Raw genomic sequence first — 15,166 nt, forward strand, 5'->3', positions numbered from 1 at the left:
TATCTCATGGAATATGTGGCTCCTTTCTCCTGACTTATGAAGAGTACATGTATTGTGGATATAGAGTAGCTTGTGTCATAACAAAATGACCTATCGCCACCCCTATATTTAGCGTGTTTTCATCCTGGTTCTGCGCAGGCACCGGTGATGAAGACTCTGCCCAGAACAGCGTGAGTGCAGGGCGCAGGCGCATGATTACATTGCCACAACTGCACACAGGGCAGTAAGGCATGCATGGGAGGGGGGTGGTATTATAATGAAGACAGGAGGCCGAGATTTCTTCCAGGCATCGCACACCCCAGAGCCTGGAAGAAATCATTAACATAAAACATTAACACTATTTCTCCACAACTAGGCCGCAGCTTTGAATAAGTCAGATAAAACTATTTTAATCATTCTGTTACCTGTATGCCCATAGTAATAGCTTGAAAGCGTCCAGGGGGTGACAGATTACCTTTAACCTTTTCAAAGATTTTGTTTTTGCTTTCTCATTTTTTCCTCTTCCTCTTCTAAGAGCCATAACCTTTTTTATTTTTCTGTGGACATAGTTGTATGAGGTCTTTTTTTCCCTGTGGGACAAGTTAGAGTTGCAAATGACACCATTAATTTTATCATATAATATGCTGAAAATGGGAAAATTAATTCAAGTAAAATGAAATTTTACAGTGTTTATTATGCAGCAAAATTTGACCTGGCTACATGATTGTCATTATACTGGGGTACATATGACATTTTGATCGCTTTCTATGGCATTGTAGTGCGGTGACCAAAGAAATGGCAATTATGTTGTTTTTATTTTTTTCCCATTATAAAATGTACTTTATGTCTTAAATAATTTGATATTTTGATAACATTAAGATTGGACTTTTATGGAAGCAGGAATACCAAATAAGCTTCTTTTTTTGGGGGGGATGGGGACATTTTTTTTTAACATGTCAATTTATTTTTTTACCCTCATATGGGATTTGAGCCTGGGATGATTTCATAATTCTATAATTGCAGTTTATAGGAAAATTAACTATCACCTATAAATCCCAGCCTGGCAATCATGGCAACTCATTGGCATGCCATAATCGAGCCAGAACCATACACCTGTAATTCAATTTGCCAAAAAAGCAACTGCTCCCTAACTAAAGACCGTTAAAATATAACTTTCAATAAACTATTTTAAAGGAAAAGCGTTAAAATTGTATCAGTCAGTGTGTACAAAGGGACATATTAGGGTATCTCCCTTGCTTACACTTAATTCAAAATTATAGTTTTGTGGATATTTCCTGTCCCATTAACATGTCAGTGCACCTCTTTTATAAGCATTAGTTTGGTGCAGCCGCTACCTCACTTTCTTATATTTCATAAATACACAACTGACTAATGCTGCTTAAAATAATCCTAAAGCCGCCCTTCACCATGCACCCACACCATTTTATTTATTTTACTCACTTATACAGCACTTTATAGATATTATCGCTGTCCCCATTGGGGATCACAAACTAAATTCCCTATCAGTATGTCTACAGAGTGTCGGAGGACACCGGAGAACCCGGAGGAAACTCACGGAAACATGGGGAGAACATACAAACTCCTTACAGATGTTGTCCCAAGACCCCAGCACTCTAAGGGTACCGTTACACTAAACGACTTACCAACGATCACGACCAGCGATACGACCTGGCCGTGATCGTTGGTAAGTCGTTGTGTGGTCGCTGGGGAGCTGTCACACAGACCGCTCTCTCCAGCGACCAACGATCAGGGGAAAGACTTCGGCAAACTGTCTTCAGCGATGCCGAAGTCCCCTGGTAACCAGGGTAAACATCGGGTTACTAAGCGCAGGGCCGCGCTTAGTAACCCGATATTTACCCTGGTTACCATTGTAAAAGTAAAAAAAAAAAACACTACATACTCACATTCCGATGTCTGTCACGTCCCCCGCCGTCAGCTTCCCGCACTGACTGTGTCAGCGCCGGCCGTAAAGCAGAGCACAGCGGTGACGTCACCGCTGTGCTCTGCTTTATGGCCGGCGCTGACAGTCAGTGTAGGGAAAATTAGAGACGTTGAAACGAATAGCTAAACAAATGTGGTACATGGTGACTGCAAATTACAAAGTAGCATGCGGAAGAAAAGGCTTGGGACTATTTTATTGGTTCCAGCATTTCTGATAGAAAGTCAGTTAAGTTGTCTTAAGAGTTTGTCCCAGCCACCTGTACGTCCTTAAAATGCTTCCATTGGAGCATCTACATCAAATGTCCCTGTAATTGCCTCAGCGTCAGAAGTCCCCATCATGTCTCAGATGCATTAATGCCTGTCACTGTTGTAGAGAATACGCAAATGATAAAAGATAATCATCATTATAGATTGAATTTGTGTAATACTGTAGCATCAAAATCAGCTAATAAAGCAATTGCATACTTCCTAGGTAGATTGTAAAAATTGCTTTCATTGACTTATTACCTTATGACGAGGATAGAGTTTTAATGGTTAATTCTAGCTATTTTTTTCAGACATTTCTAATTTCATTGTGTTCTACCACAGCACGTAGCAGCAAGCTCTGGAAGCAGTCAAGCTGATCTTGACAAGCTGAGCAGCATCCTGGAAGCCATTCCTCTTCTAAAATACATTTGCTTGGATGTAGCTAATGGATATTCAGAACACTTTGTAGAGTTTGTGAAGACTGTACATGCCAAATTTCCCAACCACACTATTATGGTAAGTTATTTTATGTCATCACATAAACTATTTGCTAATCCTGGGTTTGCATACATATATTTTCCAAATTCAGGTTTAAAGGGACTCGGTCAGCACAGAATGACTGTTCAAACCAAGCTCGGTGCTTCACGGCGGAGCCAATCATTTATATGCACCTTCCCATCTGCTTGGTTTCCATCTATCTCTGCCCTTCTCTGATTCTATGAAGCCCAAGCTGTCAATCAAAGAAGAGGAGGTGGAGACAAAGGGAAAACAAACAGGTGGGAAGATGCATATAAATGATTGTCCCGCCGTGAAGCACTGAGCGGCGGGACTTAATTTGAACAGTCACTCTGTGCTGACAAAGTCCTTTTAAAGTGTTAGATGGAACATTTTTAAAAATGAAATTTTATGAATATAAATAAAGTTCTGAGTGTATATTTGAGCAATGCAGCCAGATGTGTGTCTGAGATGTCAGGCATCTGTATGCAAATAATGTTAGATTTTGCTTACGCTGCCAACCTCCAGTCACAGATGTCAACTATATGTATATAAGTTTCCTTTTTATGGTTTTTATGTATTCATTTTCTAAAGAAATATATAACAATCAACAAATGTCAAACACTGTAACAGCAAGTAGTGCAATAGAAGAATCATATACAGTAAGAGCAACTTCAAAGCATGTACTGATTGACAAAATCAATAATTACAATGATTGATCAAACAATGTCATAAGAGAGGTTGGGGTTATAAATAATACAGAAATATATTTTCGCATACATTTGTTTTAGGGTTTATTTTCGGCTATGTTTAAATATCATAAAAGTAGACTTCCATCTAGCAAATTTTAGTGTGAGACATATAAAGTGACACTTGCAAAAGTAAAAATGAAACAAAAATAAAGTGAATAAAACCAGGAAAAAGAGGGGAAAAAGATTAGTTTGCCTACTTATATTTTTCAACAATATGAAATAGCATATTCGCCTGCGCCATTCCATACAGAAGGGTCCAGTATAATTGTTTTTAAAGAAGTAAACATGGTAGCAGATGACCAATGTATGCTTTGGTTAGCCTTTGGAAAAGATTACATTGGGAGCTTTTTCAGAGGTACGCATAATCATCCCTATGTACACCGATCAGATGAACCATTAAAACACTTCTCTAGTACTGTGTAGGTCAATCTTAGGCCAAAACAGTCCTGACCTCTTCAGACATGGGTTTCTCAAGACCTCTGAAGGTGTCCTGTGTTATCTGGCACCAAAATATGAGCTGTAGAATTTTTAAGCTCTGAATGTCCCAAATAGATAGAGCGAACCCGAACTTAAAAGTTCGGTGTTCGTATAGAACAGTTAGGGCTAAATGACAGGGCTAAATGCCAGGGCTGAAGAGTCCAGGGCTAAATGCCAAACATGGACTTCTCCCGGAACTCCGTTGCAGCGTTAGGAGTTCCAAGAGAGAGAGAATATTTTCCTGCTCCAAAATCCAGGTCCCATTGTTTTCAATGGGGTTTGGGTTTTGGTTCAAGTTTGGGTCAGGTCAGGTACCAGAACCCGAACTTCCATGGGTCCGCTCATCCCTAATCCCAACATTTAACAATCATTTGTCCAACATTAGAGAATCAATGAGATTGATGATTTGCATTGAAATTAGTTGATCTGGACAGCATAATCAATACAGAGGGAGATTTATATCTATTCATCAAAGCGTAAAAGGAATTCTTCAGGTTGACTTACAGCTAATTTAACTGAGTTATTGGGGAAATCTCTCTCCAATAATGTTTTTTTTATATTCTAGATACACCTCTATTTAACCACTACTAATATTGTCCTTTATTTCCATTTGAAATCTGGGTGTGGTATAGGCTGTCACATTTTTGTTATTGTATGCTGAATATGTCTCTGCCCCCGTGTTTGCACTAATGGGAGAATGTGTGTATACAGACATTAGTGAAACAGCCATTACCTCACTGTCTCAGTAGAATTTTGTTCTGGAACCACTAATGGGCTCTAATGATCGTAGAAATATTTGTCAAGCTGGATATTCATAACTGCGATCAATGGAAAGCGGTATAATGGGATTGTTGTATGTAATTGTGTCGCGGTAGAAAACTATCAGTACAGTGAGATATACATTTCATCCTTTTATATACCCTACAGGCATATTCCATGCTAATAGTACTATTGAGTTACACAAAAGTAGCAGAATTATAAAATGTTTTCTGTAATGGCTGATTGAAATAAAAATATGTAACTTTCCTAAAGCTCCAGGTGCTGTTTATGATAATAATTTGCTCATCTCAATAAGTTCCTTTAGGGCTTGTTTGCTCCCTCTGACTCATAAGCTGTGAGTCACTGTCTTCCATGGAGGCTCATTTAGATGCTAAATTTAGGAAATTTACTGTATGTGTCTGACTTGGGGAATTGCCTTGTCTAGCCAAAATATACCAACCACATATCCAGAAATAGAAAACAAACACCATATTGGAGAATGATGACATGTGGAGTTTAGGACACACCTAATAGAATAACCCCAAAAGTTTGTTTTGTTTAAGCACAAGTAAACAGGAACATAGGAAAGAAAAAGAAAAACACTCCGCTCACATGTAATTTTTTGAGGCCTTCCCAGTTTCTCTGTTAGCAAATGATAGGGAAATGAGGGTCCAACTCTAGGATTTCAACATAATAAATCAATTGGTCTACCACAAATAGGCCACTGCCAGAAGGCAGACGTCACCGCTGTGCTCTGCTTTACGGCCGGCCGGCGCTGACAGTCAGTGCGGGAAGCTGACGCCGGGGGACATGACAGACATCGGAATGTGAGTATGTACAGTTTTTTTTTTTAACTTTTACAATGGTAACCAGGGTAAATATCGGGTTACTAAGCGCGGCCCTGTGCTTAGTAACCCGATATTTACCCTGGTTACCCGGGGACTTCGGCATCGTTGAAGACAGTTTCAACGATGCCGAAGTCTTTCCCCTGATCGTTGGTCGCTGGAGAGTGCTGTCTGTGTGACAGCTCCCCAGCGACCACACAACGACTTACCAACGATCACGGCCAGGTCGTATCGCTGGTCGTGATCGTTGGTAAGTCGTTTAGTGTAACGGTACCTTTACACGTGACCAGGCACAGACAAAGTTACGAAACAAATTAGTTCACTGATACCATATATGAAGAAATAGCGAGAAAAGGCCTGAGCTGGGTTGTCAACTTGATTTTTTTCATTTTTTCTGCACAACTTATCAAAAAATCACGGACAGACAATATCTTTTACAGACACATTGGAAAACCATTATAAATCATTAAGATAAGTGTCATGTCTACAAGCCAAAATGTTATTAAGACATGAGCTGCATTCACTGTAATCTGTAGAATGATGATAATTACTGTCCGAATAATCTCTATAAGTTTCTCCAACTTCAAAAAAAATCACTGATGCATCAAATTTTTTTGAACGGATGGGAGAAAAGTGCCCTTCTTTCTAAGAACTGTGCCACAATTCCTGGATGGTTGGTAGGCCTGCTTTTGAGGCGTGGAAACACTATTATAGCCAAGAGGCATTTTCCATCTTTTTTTTTGTTGGAAAAACTGATGTTTCAGACTTGAAGCAAAGGCTGGTCTTGATTTTTGATGTCCTACTGTCGGTATGAGATCCAGACAATCAGAACTGGAGAATAAGCTGGAGAACAGAACAGCTTTTCATTAGAGTGTGCGTAGTTCCTTGGTTTGGGCTATTTAGGTTTGTAAGAATTATCATTACTAGCAAAAATAATCTGGAATGTTTTACAGCATAAAGAGCATTGTGATCTCTATTTCTATTTATGTTTGCAATGTGTTAATATTTTATAGGCTGGAAATGTGGTTACGGGTGAAATGGTGGAGGAGCTCATCCTTTCAGGAGCTGACATAATAAAAGTTGGCATTGGACCAGGCAAGTTCAAGTACAAATTATTTTTTATCATTCATTTAAATACCTAAAAGCTGAATCCTAATCACAGACAGATTCTTACATTTTTATGATTCTTCCAATTCAATACGCAAAATTATACCGCAGTACCCAACTGTTCATTACAAGTTTAAAGGCGCTGAATGCTGATATGAATCGATATTGATATATGACTTATAGTAATCTTCACTGTATTGTTATTTTCTGTGAGATTGTTACAGCGCATGCAATAAGATACTGGGCTTTGGGATCTAGTTTACGTGGCTTCTTATACTTTCATGCATTTCATTGAGGCCAAGGTGGTAAAATCCAAATAAAATATGGAAATGGAAGCTTATATTTATTACTCTATTTCACATTAATAACAGTGTGCACAGATGCCCACTGAATGCTCAATGAGAAGGTACATAAGTGCTGAAGTCATAACATCTCCTTACATTTGGGTTTCTGTGCAGACTGAATCAGTCAAATGTTTGGACACATCTGTTAATGCAATGGTTCTCCTTGTTCTGATTGGAATGTGCACATTGCAAATTCAGACTAAAGGCAGCAAAATCAGGAAAGAACACATATTGAAACAAGGGGGTAATAAAGCAACACATGTGAAACATGCAGTTAACCTTAGATTTCTCAAAGTACTTCTGTTGCACATTGATGGCAACCTTATATTTGGCATTCTCTTATCCAGCTTCATCAGGTATCACCTAGGATGGCTTTTCAATAGTCTTGAAAAAGTTTTCAGGGGTGCTGAGCACATGTTGGCTGCTTTGCCTTCACTCTGCAGTCCAACTCATCCCCAACCATCTCAATTGAGTTTATATTGGGAGATTGTGGCTGTCATGTTGTCTGACACAGCACTTCATCCCTCTACTTTTTAGTTTACATAGTTAATAAAGCCTGGAGCTGTGCTTTGGGTCATTGTCATGTTGTAACACAAATGATGGTCCCACGAAGTGCAAACTACATGGGATGTCACATCATTAAATAATGCTGTGGTAGCCATGCTGGATTAATGTACCTTAAATTTTGAATATGTGAGGGTGGGCCAGGGAGGTAGTTATGGCAGAGAATAATCACTGTATCACACCCTGGCCTCTCTTCACAGTACAATAGTGCCTTTCCTTTGGCATACCTGCATTCTGGGTCTCTGCGCCATCAGGTTCCTCTCTGGGTTGCTGAAGACTCCTTGTCGTGAGTGTCACACAAAGAGAGAGACAATCCAGCTCAACTTTGATAACAACTGCTTTACTTGGTTCTTTACACAGCACATCCAAGTTATTTCCAGCATCCACATCAAGTTTAACAATGGGCAATTCCTTCTCTGTCCCTGTTCTTTTCTCTCCATTGCTAAGCTTTCTTCCGGGACGGACTGTACCTTTCGCTCCGTTTGTACCTCCCTCTGCTGTTTCACACCGGTTCTGAGGGTGCTAGCCCATGCAATAAGCTGCCACATGTTGAGTGATCTGCCCGTACTGCTTAGCCTCTTCTAGCAACTGCAGTCCCACTAATACTGCACCGCTAGCACTGTTGCTGTTGCTTCTCCCGATGTGGTCCTGACCAGGGATGCTATAAGGCTGGGCTTTATTCTTCTTTAACGTTGCATGGCATGGTGTTGCCCAGGCTGGCTAGCCCAAGTAAGCTGCACGAGTGCCCGGGCCCCAACTGACTACTATCAGGAAGTCCTCCCTGCCTTATCCACCTCCTATGTTTAACCATTTGCTACACAGAATACCTATTCACAGCTAGGTCAATATAATGTCCCATCTAGTGGCCAAAAATGAATACTGCGCTTTCCCTATATAAATACAGTACAGTGACAGTAATGATACTTTATATAAATACACAGTGACATACACAGTAATAATAGAAACAGAACAAAATTTAAGTAGTTGGGGCGCACATCAGTCCTGGTAACCCTTTACAAATAAATCACCAACAGTGTCAACAGTAAAGCACCTGAACATTATCACACCTCCCCCTCCATGCTTCACTGTGGACACCACACATGTAGTGCCTGCATTGAAGTGCAGAGAGTGCCCATTTCTCCATCATTTTTGCATCTTATAAAGAGATGGTGGTTGGTGCTAAAAATCTCAAACTTTTCCTCATCAAACCTCAATTCAGATTTCCACTGATCTAATGTCCAGTTCTTGTGTTGCTTGGTCCAAACAAGTCTTTTCTTTTTGTTTGTGGTCTTCAGGAGTGACTTCTTTGCAGGAATTCAACCTTAAAAGCCTGCTTTTCTCAGTCTACTCTGAACAGTTGATGTTGAGATATGTCTGCTACTTGATGTCTGTGCATCATTTTTGAGGGCTGTTATCTGAAGTGCTGTCAATTTGTGGTTTCTAAGGCTGGTAAATCTGATCGTATCCTCAGTAATAGAAGTAATTATTTGTCTTCCTTTCCTGGAGTGGTCCTAATGAGATCTAGTTTCATCATAGTAATTGATAGTTTTCATGACTGTACTTGAGGATATCTTCAAGGTTCTAGCAATTTTTCAGATTGATTGACCTTCATGTATCAAAGTAATTTCTCTTTATTTAGTTGAGTTTATTGCCTTATTCTGGCTTAGAACAGTTGAAAATATGCACTCTACAGAACAGTGTATTAGCACTGCCTCTGTAAAACACACTTAGCCACAAAAACTTTCTGAAGGCATGTGGTACCACAAATTAGCTGTTGAAGAGGCATACCTGTTTATTGGAAACCATTACTGGTGACTAACTGATGAAGCTTGAGTGAATGCCAAGCGTTTGTAATGCTGTCATCAGAGTTAAAAACAGTACTTTGAAGGTTTCTTCAAAAACCACGTTGTGACTTTGGAAATCAGAGTCTCATGATTTGAAAATACTTGCCCTTCAAAAATAACTTCATTGTTGGAAAGAGGTGGAAGTCCGATGGTGCAAGGACAGGTGAATCTGAAAGCCACAGGAGCATGTGAGTTGTGAACTGGTGCATTGTATTGTAGACAGTGGACACCTTTGCTGAGCATCGTATCATGTTCTCACACGCTTTATGCATTTAATAGCCCTCAGTGTTTGTACTTTTACATATTAAGGCTGATAACCGGTTCATGCAGCATTACATGGACACTCGGTTTATTACATTATGGCTGGTCAGAACAATGAAAGCAATTGCTACCAACAACCTTTCGTGTCTCCCCTATTTCCTCATAAATTGTAAGCTTGCGAGCAGGGCCCTCACTCTTGGTATCTGTTGATATATGCGCTTATTGTTATGCTGTAATATATTTTATTGTCTGTACAAGTCCCCTCTAAAATGTAAAGGGTTGTGGAATATGTTGCTGCTATAGTAATAAAATTATTATTATTGTTAGCATCTCACATCTCTTTGTTTGATGGCTTCCCGTAATTTCCACAGCAGTGAAGCACAGTATGCCCCAGTGATCATGGTACCCTTTGCTAGGAAATCCATCAATACTACTCCATCCATGTTGGTCCCAAAATACTGTAAGCATGACCTTGCCTGCCGAGGGATGGGCACTTGCCTTCTTTGGAGGCGGTGAGTCATGATGCTTCCATTGCATTGACTGCACTTTAGTCTCAGGATCATAGTGATGGACCCAGCTTTCATCCTGTGTGATGAGTCTGTTGAAAAAATCCTGCTGTTTTCCATGGCACGTCCTTTATAGAGCCTGAGTGCATTCGACTTCTGAAAAGGTGTGAGCAGCCGGGGAGCCCAGCGAGCGGATACCTTATGCATGTGAAGATGGTTTAGGCTTTTTTCCACAGACCCCACACTAATCTTGACATTTTGGGCTAGGTGGCGAATGGTTAGGCAGCAATTTTCCAAAATGGTGACCTCCACTTACTGGATGGTGCGTTCATCAATAGCAGAGTGGGGTCGCCCTGGAATTGGAGCTGTTTGCACCAAAGTCTGACCACATTTGAACTGACGTTGCCAGTCCTTGACTACAACATATGATGGGGATCATCACCATAAACCTCTTTCATCTCATCGAACGTCTCCTTTTGTGTGCGGCCTTTCAAGTAAAGGAACTTGATGACTGCTCTGTATTCCACTGGGTCCATTATCAAACCTCACACCATTTCAGCACCTGTAAAATCAGGACCATTATCAGTTCTGAGTTGCAAATTGGCAGGTAACCTGTAGAGACTTATATCATTACACATGTGTATATTGAAAAGGACAATTGCTGCGAATATCCCTTTGAGTAAAATCTTCTGCACATCCTGTCCAACCTCTACTGGATGTGGCAATTATGGAAAATTCCAAAAAGAGCCGAGGTTAGGGTTTAGTTTGGGATTTTTCTTTATGGAAAAGTCTGCACTTGATTTGGATGCCCTTTCTTTATATTGTTTTTCCAACTAAAATATGTCCCATCAAAAAGACATAATGAACATCTGCCTTTGTTTAGATTTCTGCCTCACATGGACTTGGTTACCTGCATTTTCCACCAGTTAAGTATATTGTGTGTACTTCGTCATAGTCAGCCAACGCTGAGATCCAGTTTATTTATACAGCACACACAGCCCTAGTTAGTCTCTGCTCCTCATTGTGCATTGCTCAGTTTTACTACAAATGCTTCTTTGGTTCTGCAAACAGTTTCCTGGGTATATCTAATTTTAGAGACATCTATGTTGCCTGAATAATTATTTAGATTTTACTAATTTTACCTGCAATAGATGAAATACAGTGCTGCTACTGGCTACAGTGATTTGTGAATTTCCAAAAGGTGAGGATCCATGGTGGAGGATATCGCAAGCACCCAAAGGTCACAACCGGGGGCAAAATAGCATTATTATTGTTACAGAAATTTTGTTTTTACAGCATTATTGTTGGGTTTGGTCTTCAGATACATGGCACAGCTACACCATGGCGCTCCAACCTTAGTCATGCAGCAGTCTTTAATTAATATTATATTTTGTTACTTGGACAGGTTCTGTCTGCACAACCAGGATTAAAACCGGTGTTGGCTATCCACAGTTGAGTGCAGTGATTGAATGTGCCGACTCTGCCCATGGACTGAAAGGACACATTATTTCTGTAAGTACAGAGTTGTTCTTAATATTCAACACATAATCAGTGCATGAGTTTTGTGGACTTTTTTATTCCAATCAACTTAAGGGAATGTCCATGTTTTTTTTTAATACTAAATAGGTTAAAAGTTTTTTGCAGATAAAAAACTTAATATATATTTGTGTGCAAACATGTTAGACAGCTGTAAAAAAAATACTGCAAATTGTTAATAGTAAAACAACCACAACAACCATGACCTGGAACGCCAAAAGGAGTGGATCCACACAGAAGATAGATATCAATTTTGGCGTTCCAGGTCATGGTTGTTGTGGTTGTTTCATACTTTAGTGTTTAGTCACTACCTTCTCACAAAGCACTGATACAATTTATCTTAGACCTATACTAGTATGTTATTTTATTTATATATCATCCTAAAAGCGCCAAAACATAAAAAAAATATAAATGCGGTATCGTTGTAATCGTTCTGACCCGAAGAATTAAACTGCTTTATCAATTTTACCAAACGCGGAATGGTATAAGCGCCCCCCCCCAAAAGAAATTCATGAATAGCTGGTTTCTGTTCATTCTACCTCACAAAAATCGGAATAAAAAGCGATCAAAAAAGTCACTTGCCCTAAAATGGAACCAATAAAATCGTCAACTTGTCCCGCAAAAAACAAGACCTCACATGACTCTGTGGACCAAAATATGGAAAAATTATAGCTCTCAAAATGTGGAGACGCAAAAACTATTTTTTGCAATAAAAAGCGTCTTATAGTGTGTGACGACTGCCAATCATAAAAATCCGCTAAAAAACCCCGCTATAAAAGTAAATCGAACTCCCCATCATCACCTCCTTAGTTAGGGAAAAATAATAACATTTTAAAAAATGTATTTATTTCCATTTTCCCATTAGGGTTAGGGTTGGGGCTAAACCTAGAGTTAGGGTTAGGGTTGGGGCTAAAGTTAGGGTTGGGGCTAAACTTAGGGTTAGGGTTGGGGCTAAAGTTAGGGCTACAGTTAGGGTTGGGGTTATGGTTAGGGTTGGGGTTGGGGGTAGGGTTGGGGCTAAAGTTAAGGTTAGGGTTGGGGCTAAAGATAGGGTTGGGGCTAAAGTTAGGGTTAGGGTTGGGGCTAAAGTTAGGGTTTGGATTACATTTACGATTGGGATTAGGGTTGGGATTAGGGTTAGGGGTGTGGTTGGGGTTAGAGTTGGGATTAGGGTTAGGGTGTGTTTGGGTTAGGGTTTCAGTTAGAATTGGGGGGTTTCCACTGTTTAAGCACAACAGGGGCTCTCCAAACGTGACATGGCATCCGATCTCAATTCCAGCCAATTTTGCGTTGAAAAAGTAAAACAGTGCTCCTTCCCTTCCAAGCTCTCCCGTGCGCCCAAACAGTGGTTTACCCCAACATATGGGGTATCAGCGTACTCAGGACAAATTGGACAACAACTTTTGGGGTCCAATTTCTCCCATTCACCTTGGGAAAATACAAAACCGGGGGCTAAAAAATAATTTGTGTGAAAAAAAAAAAGATTTTTTATTTTCACGGCTCTTTGTTATAAACTGTAGTGAAACACTTGGGGGTTCAAAGTTCTCACAACAAATCTAGATAAGTTCCTTGGGGGTCTAGTTTCTAATATGGGGTCACTTGTGGGGGGTTTCTACTGTTTAGGTACATCAGGGGCTCTGCAAACGCAATGTGATGCCTGCAGACCATTCCATCTAAGTCTGCATTCCAAATGGCGTACCTTCCCTTCCAAGCTCTGCCATGCACCCAAACAGTAGTTTTCTCCCACATATGAGGTATCAGCATACTCAAGACAAATTGGAAAACAACTTTTGGTATCCAATTTCTCCTGTTACCCTTGGGAAAATACAAAACTGGGGGCTAAAAAATAATTTTTGTGGAAAAAAAAAGAATTTTTATTTTCACGGCTCTGCGTTATAAACTGTAGGGGTTGAAAGTGCTCACCAAACATCTAGATAAGTTCCTTAGAGGGTCTACTTTCCAAAATGGTGTCACCTCTGGGGGGTTTCAATTTTTAGGCACATCAGGGGCTCTCCAAATGCGACATGGCGTCCCAACTCAATTACAGTCAATTTTGCATTGGAAACTCAAATGGCGCTCCTTCCCTTCCGAGCTCTGCCATGCACCCAAGCAGTGGTTTACCCCCAAATATGGGGTATCTACGTACTCAGGATAAATTGCACAACAAATTTTGTGGTCCAATTTCTTCTGTTACCTTTGGGAAAATAAAAAAATGGGGGCGAAAAATCATTTTTGTAAAAAAATCTGATTTTTTATTTTTACAGCTCTACATTATAAACTTCTGTGAAGCACTTGGTGTGTCAAAGTGCTCACTACACATCTAGATAAGTTCCTTAGGGGATCTACATTCCAAAATGGTGTCACCTGTGGGAGGTTTCAATGTTTAGACACATCAGGGGCTCTCCAAACGCGACATGGCGTCCCATCTCAATTCCACTCAATTTTGCATTGAAAATCAAACAGCACTCCTTCCCTTCCAAGCTCTGCCATGCGCCCAAACAGTGGTTTATCCCATTCCCCACATATGGGGTATCAGCACACTCAGGACAAATTGCACAACAAATTTTGTGGTCCAATTTTTTCTGTTACCCTTGGGAAAATAAAAAATTAGGGGCGAAAAAATCATTTTTGTGAAAAAATATGATTTTTTATTATTACAGCTCTACATTATTAACTTCTGTGAAGCACTTGGTGGGTTAAAGTGCTCACCACACATCCAGATAAGTTCCTTAGGAGGTCTACTTTCCAAAATGGTGTCACTTGTGGGGGGTTTCAATGTTTAGGCACAACAGGGGCTTTCCAAATGCGACATGGCGTCCTATCTCAATTCCAGTCAATTATGCATTGAAAAGTCAAATGGCGCTCCTTCCCTTCTGAGCTCTGCTATGTGCCTAACCAGTGGTTTACCCCCACATATGGGGTATCGGCGTACTCAGGACAAATTGTACAACAACCTTTAGGGTCCAATTTCTCCTGTTACTGGAGCGCCCCGTAGGGCCGTGGGGTACTCGGAGCCGGGCCCTTCTGTTCTCAAAGGGGGATGTCACCAAGGCTGACCGGTCCGTGGCCCTAGGGACGTCCGTTGTAAATGGGGAAAGGTCTTTAAAGGGATAATGTTCGTGACGCCACCTGTGATATTCGGTCAGGGGGACCGACGCTGCTTAGGGGTCCGCTGGGCTGATGTTATGGCAGCTAGACGTTATACCTTCCCACAGGTGAAGTATGTCCCCAGGGCTTCCCAGTATGTGGATGGTGGATGGTGAAAGGCGCAGTGAAGAACGAGGACACAAGGTTGCAGTCTCTTTACCTTTACTGAAGGCTTCAGCGTCCACAGTCCAGAGCACCAGATCACAGGGCAGACAGAGTCCAGCCGGTCTGAAGGCAAATCCAGAGTTCCCTTATCCAGGTGGAAATCAGTAGCCTTCCTCTAGCACCTGGATGTTGTAGTACCTTACTGCTAAGCTTCTCATAAGGTCCTCACAACTGTTG

The 15,166-nt window shown here is 40.6% G+C and overlaps 1 protein-coding gene across 1 annotated transcript in view; it reads left to right on the forward strand.

Annotated features, from left to right (window-relative positions):
* Positions 1 to 15,166, forward strand: part of GMPR (guanosine monophosphate reductase) — a 139,232-nt gene that overhangs the window by 17,403 nt on the left and 106,663 nt on the right. The window contains exons 4-6 of the mRNA XM_069730827.1: positions 2,530 to 2,703; positions 6,529 to 6,610; positions 11,547 to 11,653. Coding sequence (XP_069586928.1) covers positions 2,530 to 2,703; positions 6,529 to 6,610; positions 11,547 to 11,653 — 363 coding nt within the window. The remainder of the gene's footprint in view (positions 1 to 2,529; positions 2,704 to 6,528; positions 6,611 to 11,546; positions 11,654 to 15,166) is intronic.

The sequence above is a fragment of the Ranitomeya imitator genome, chromosome 6, assembly GCF_032444005.1.
Source record: "Ranitomeya imitator isolate aRanImi1 chromosome 6, aRanImi1.pri, whole genome shotgun sequence".
In the NCBI taxonomy this organism is placed as follows: domain Eukaryota; kingdom Metazoa; phylum Chordata; class Amphibia; order Anura; family Dendrobatidae; genus Ranitomeya; species Ranitomeya imitator.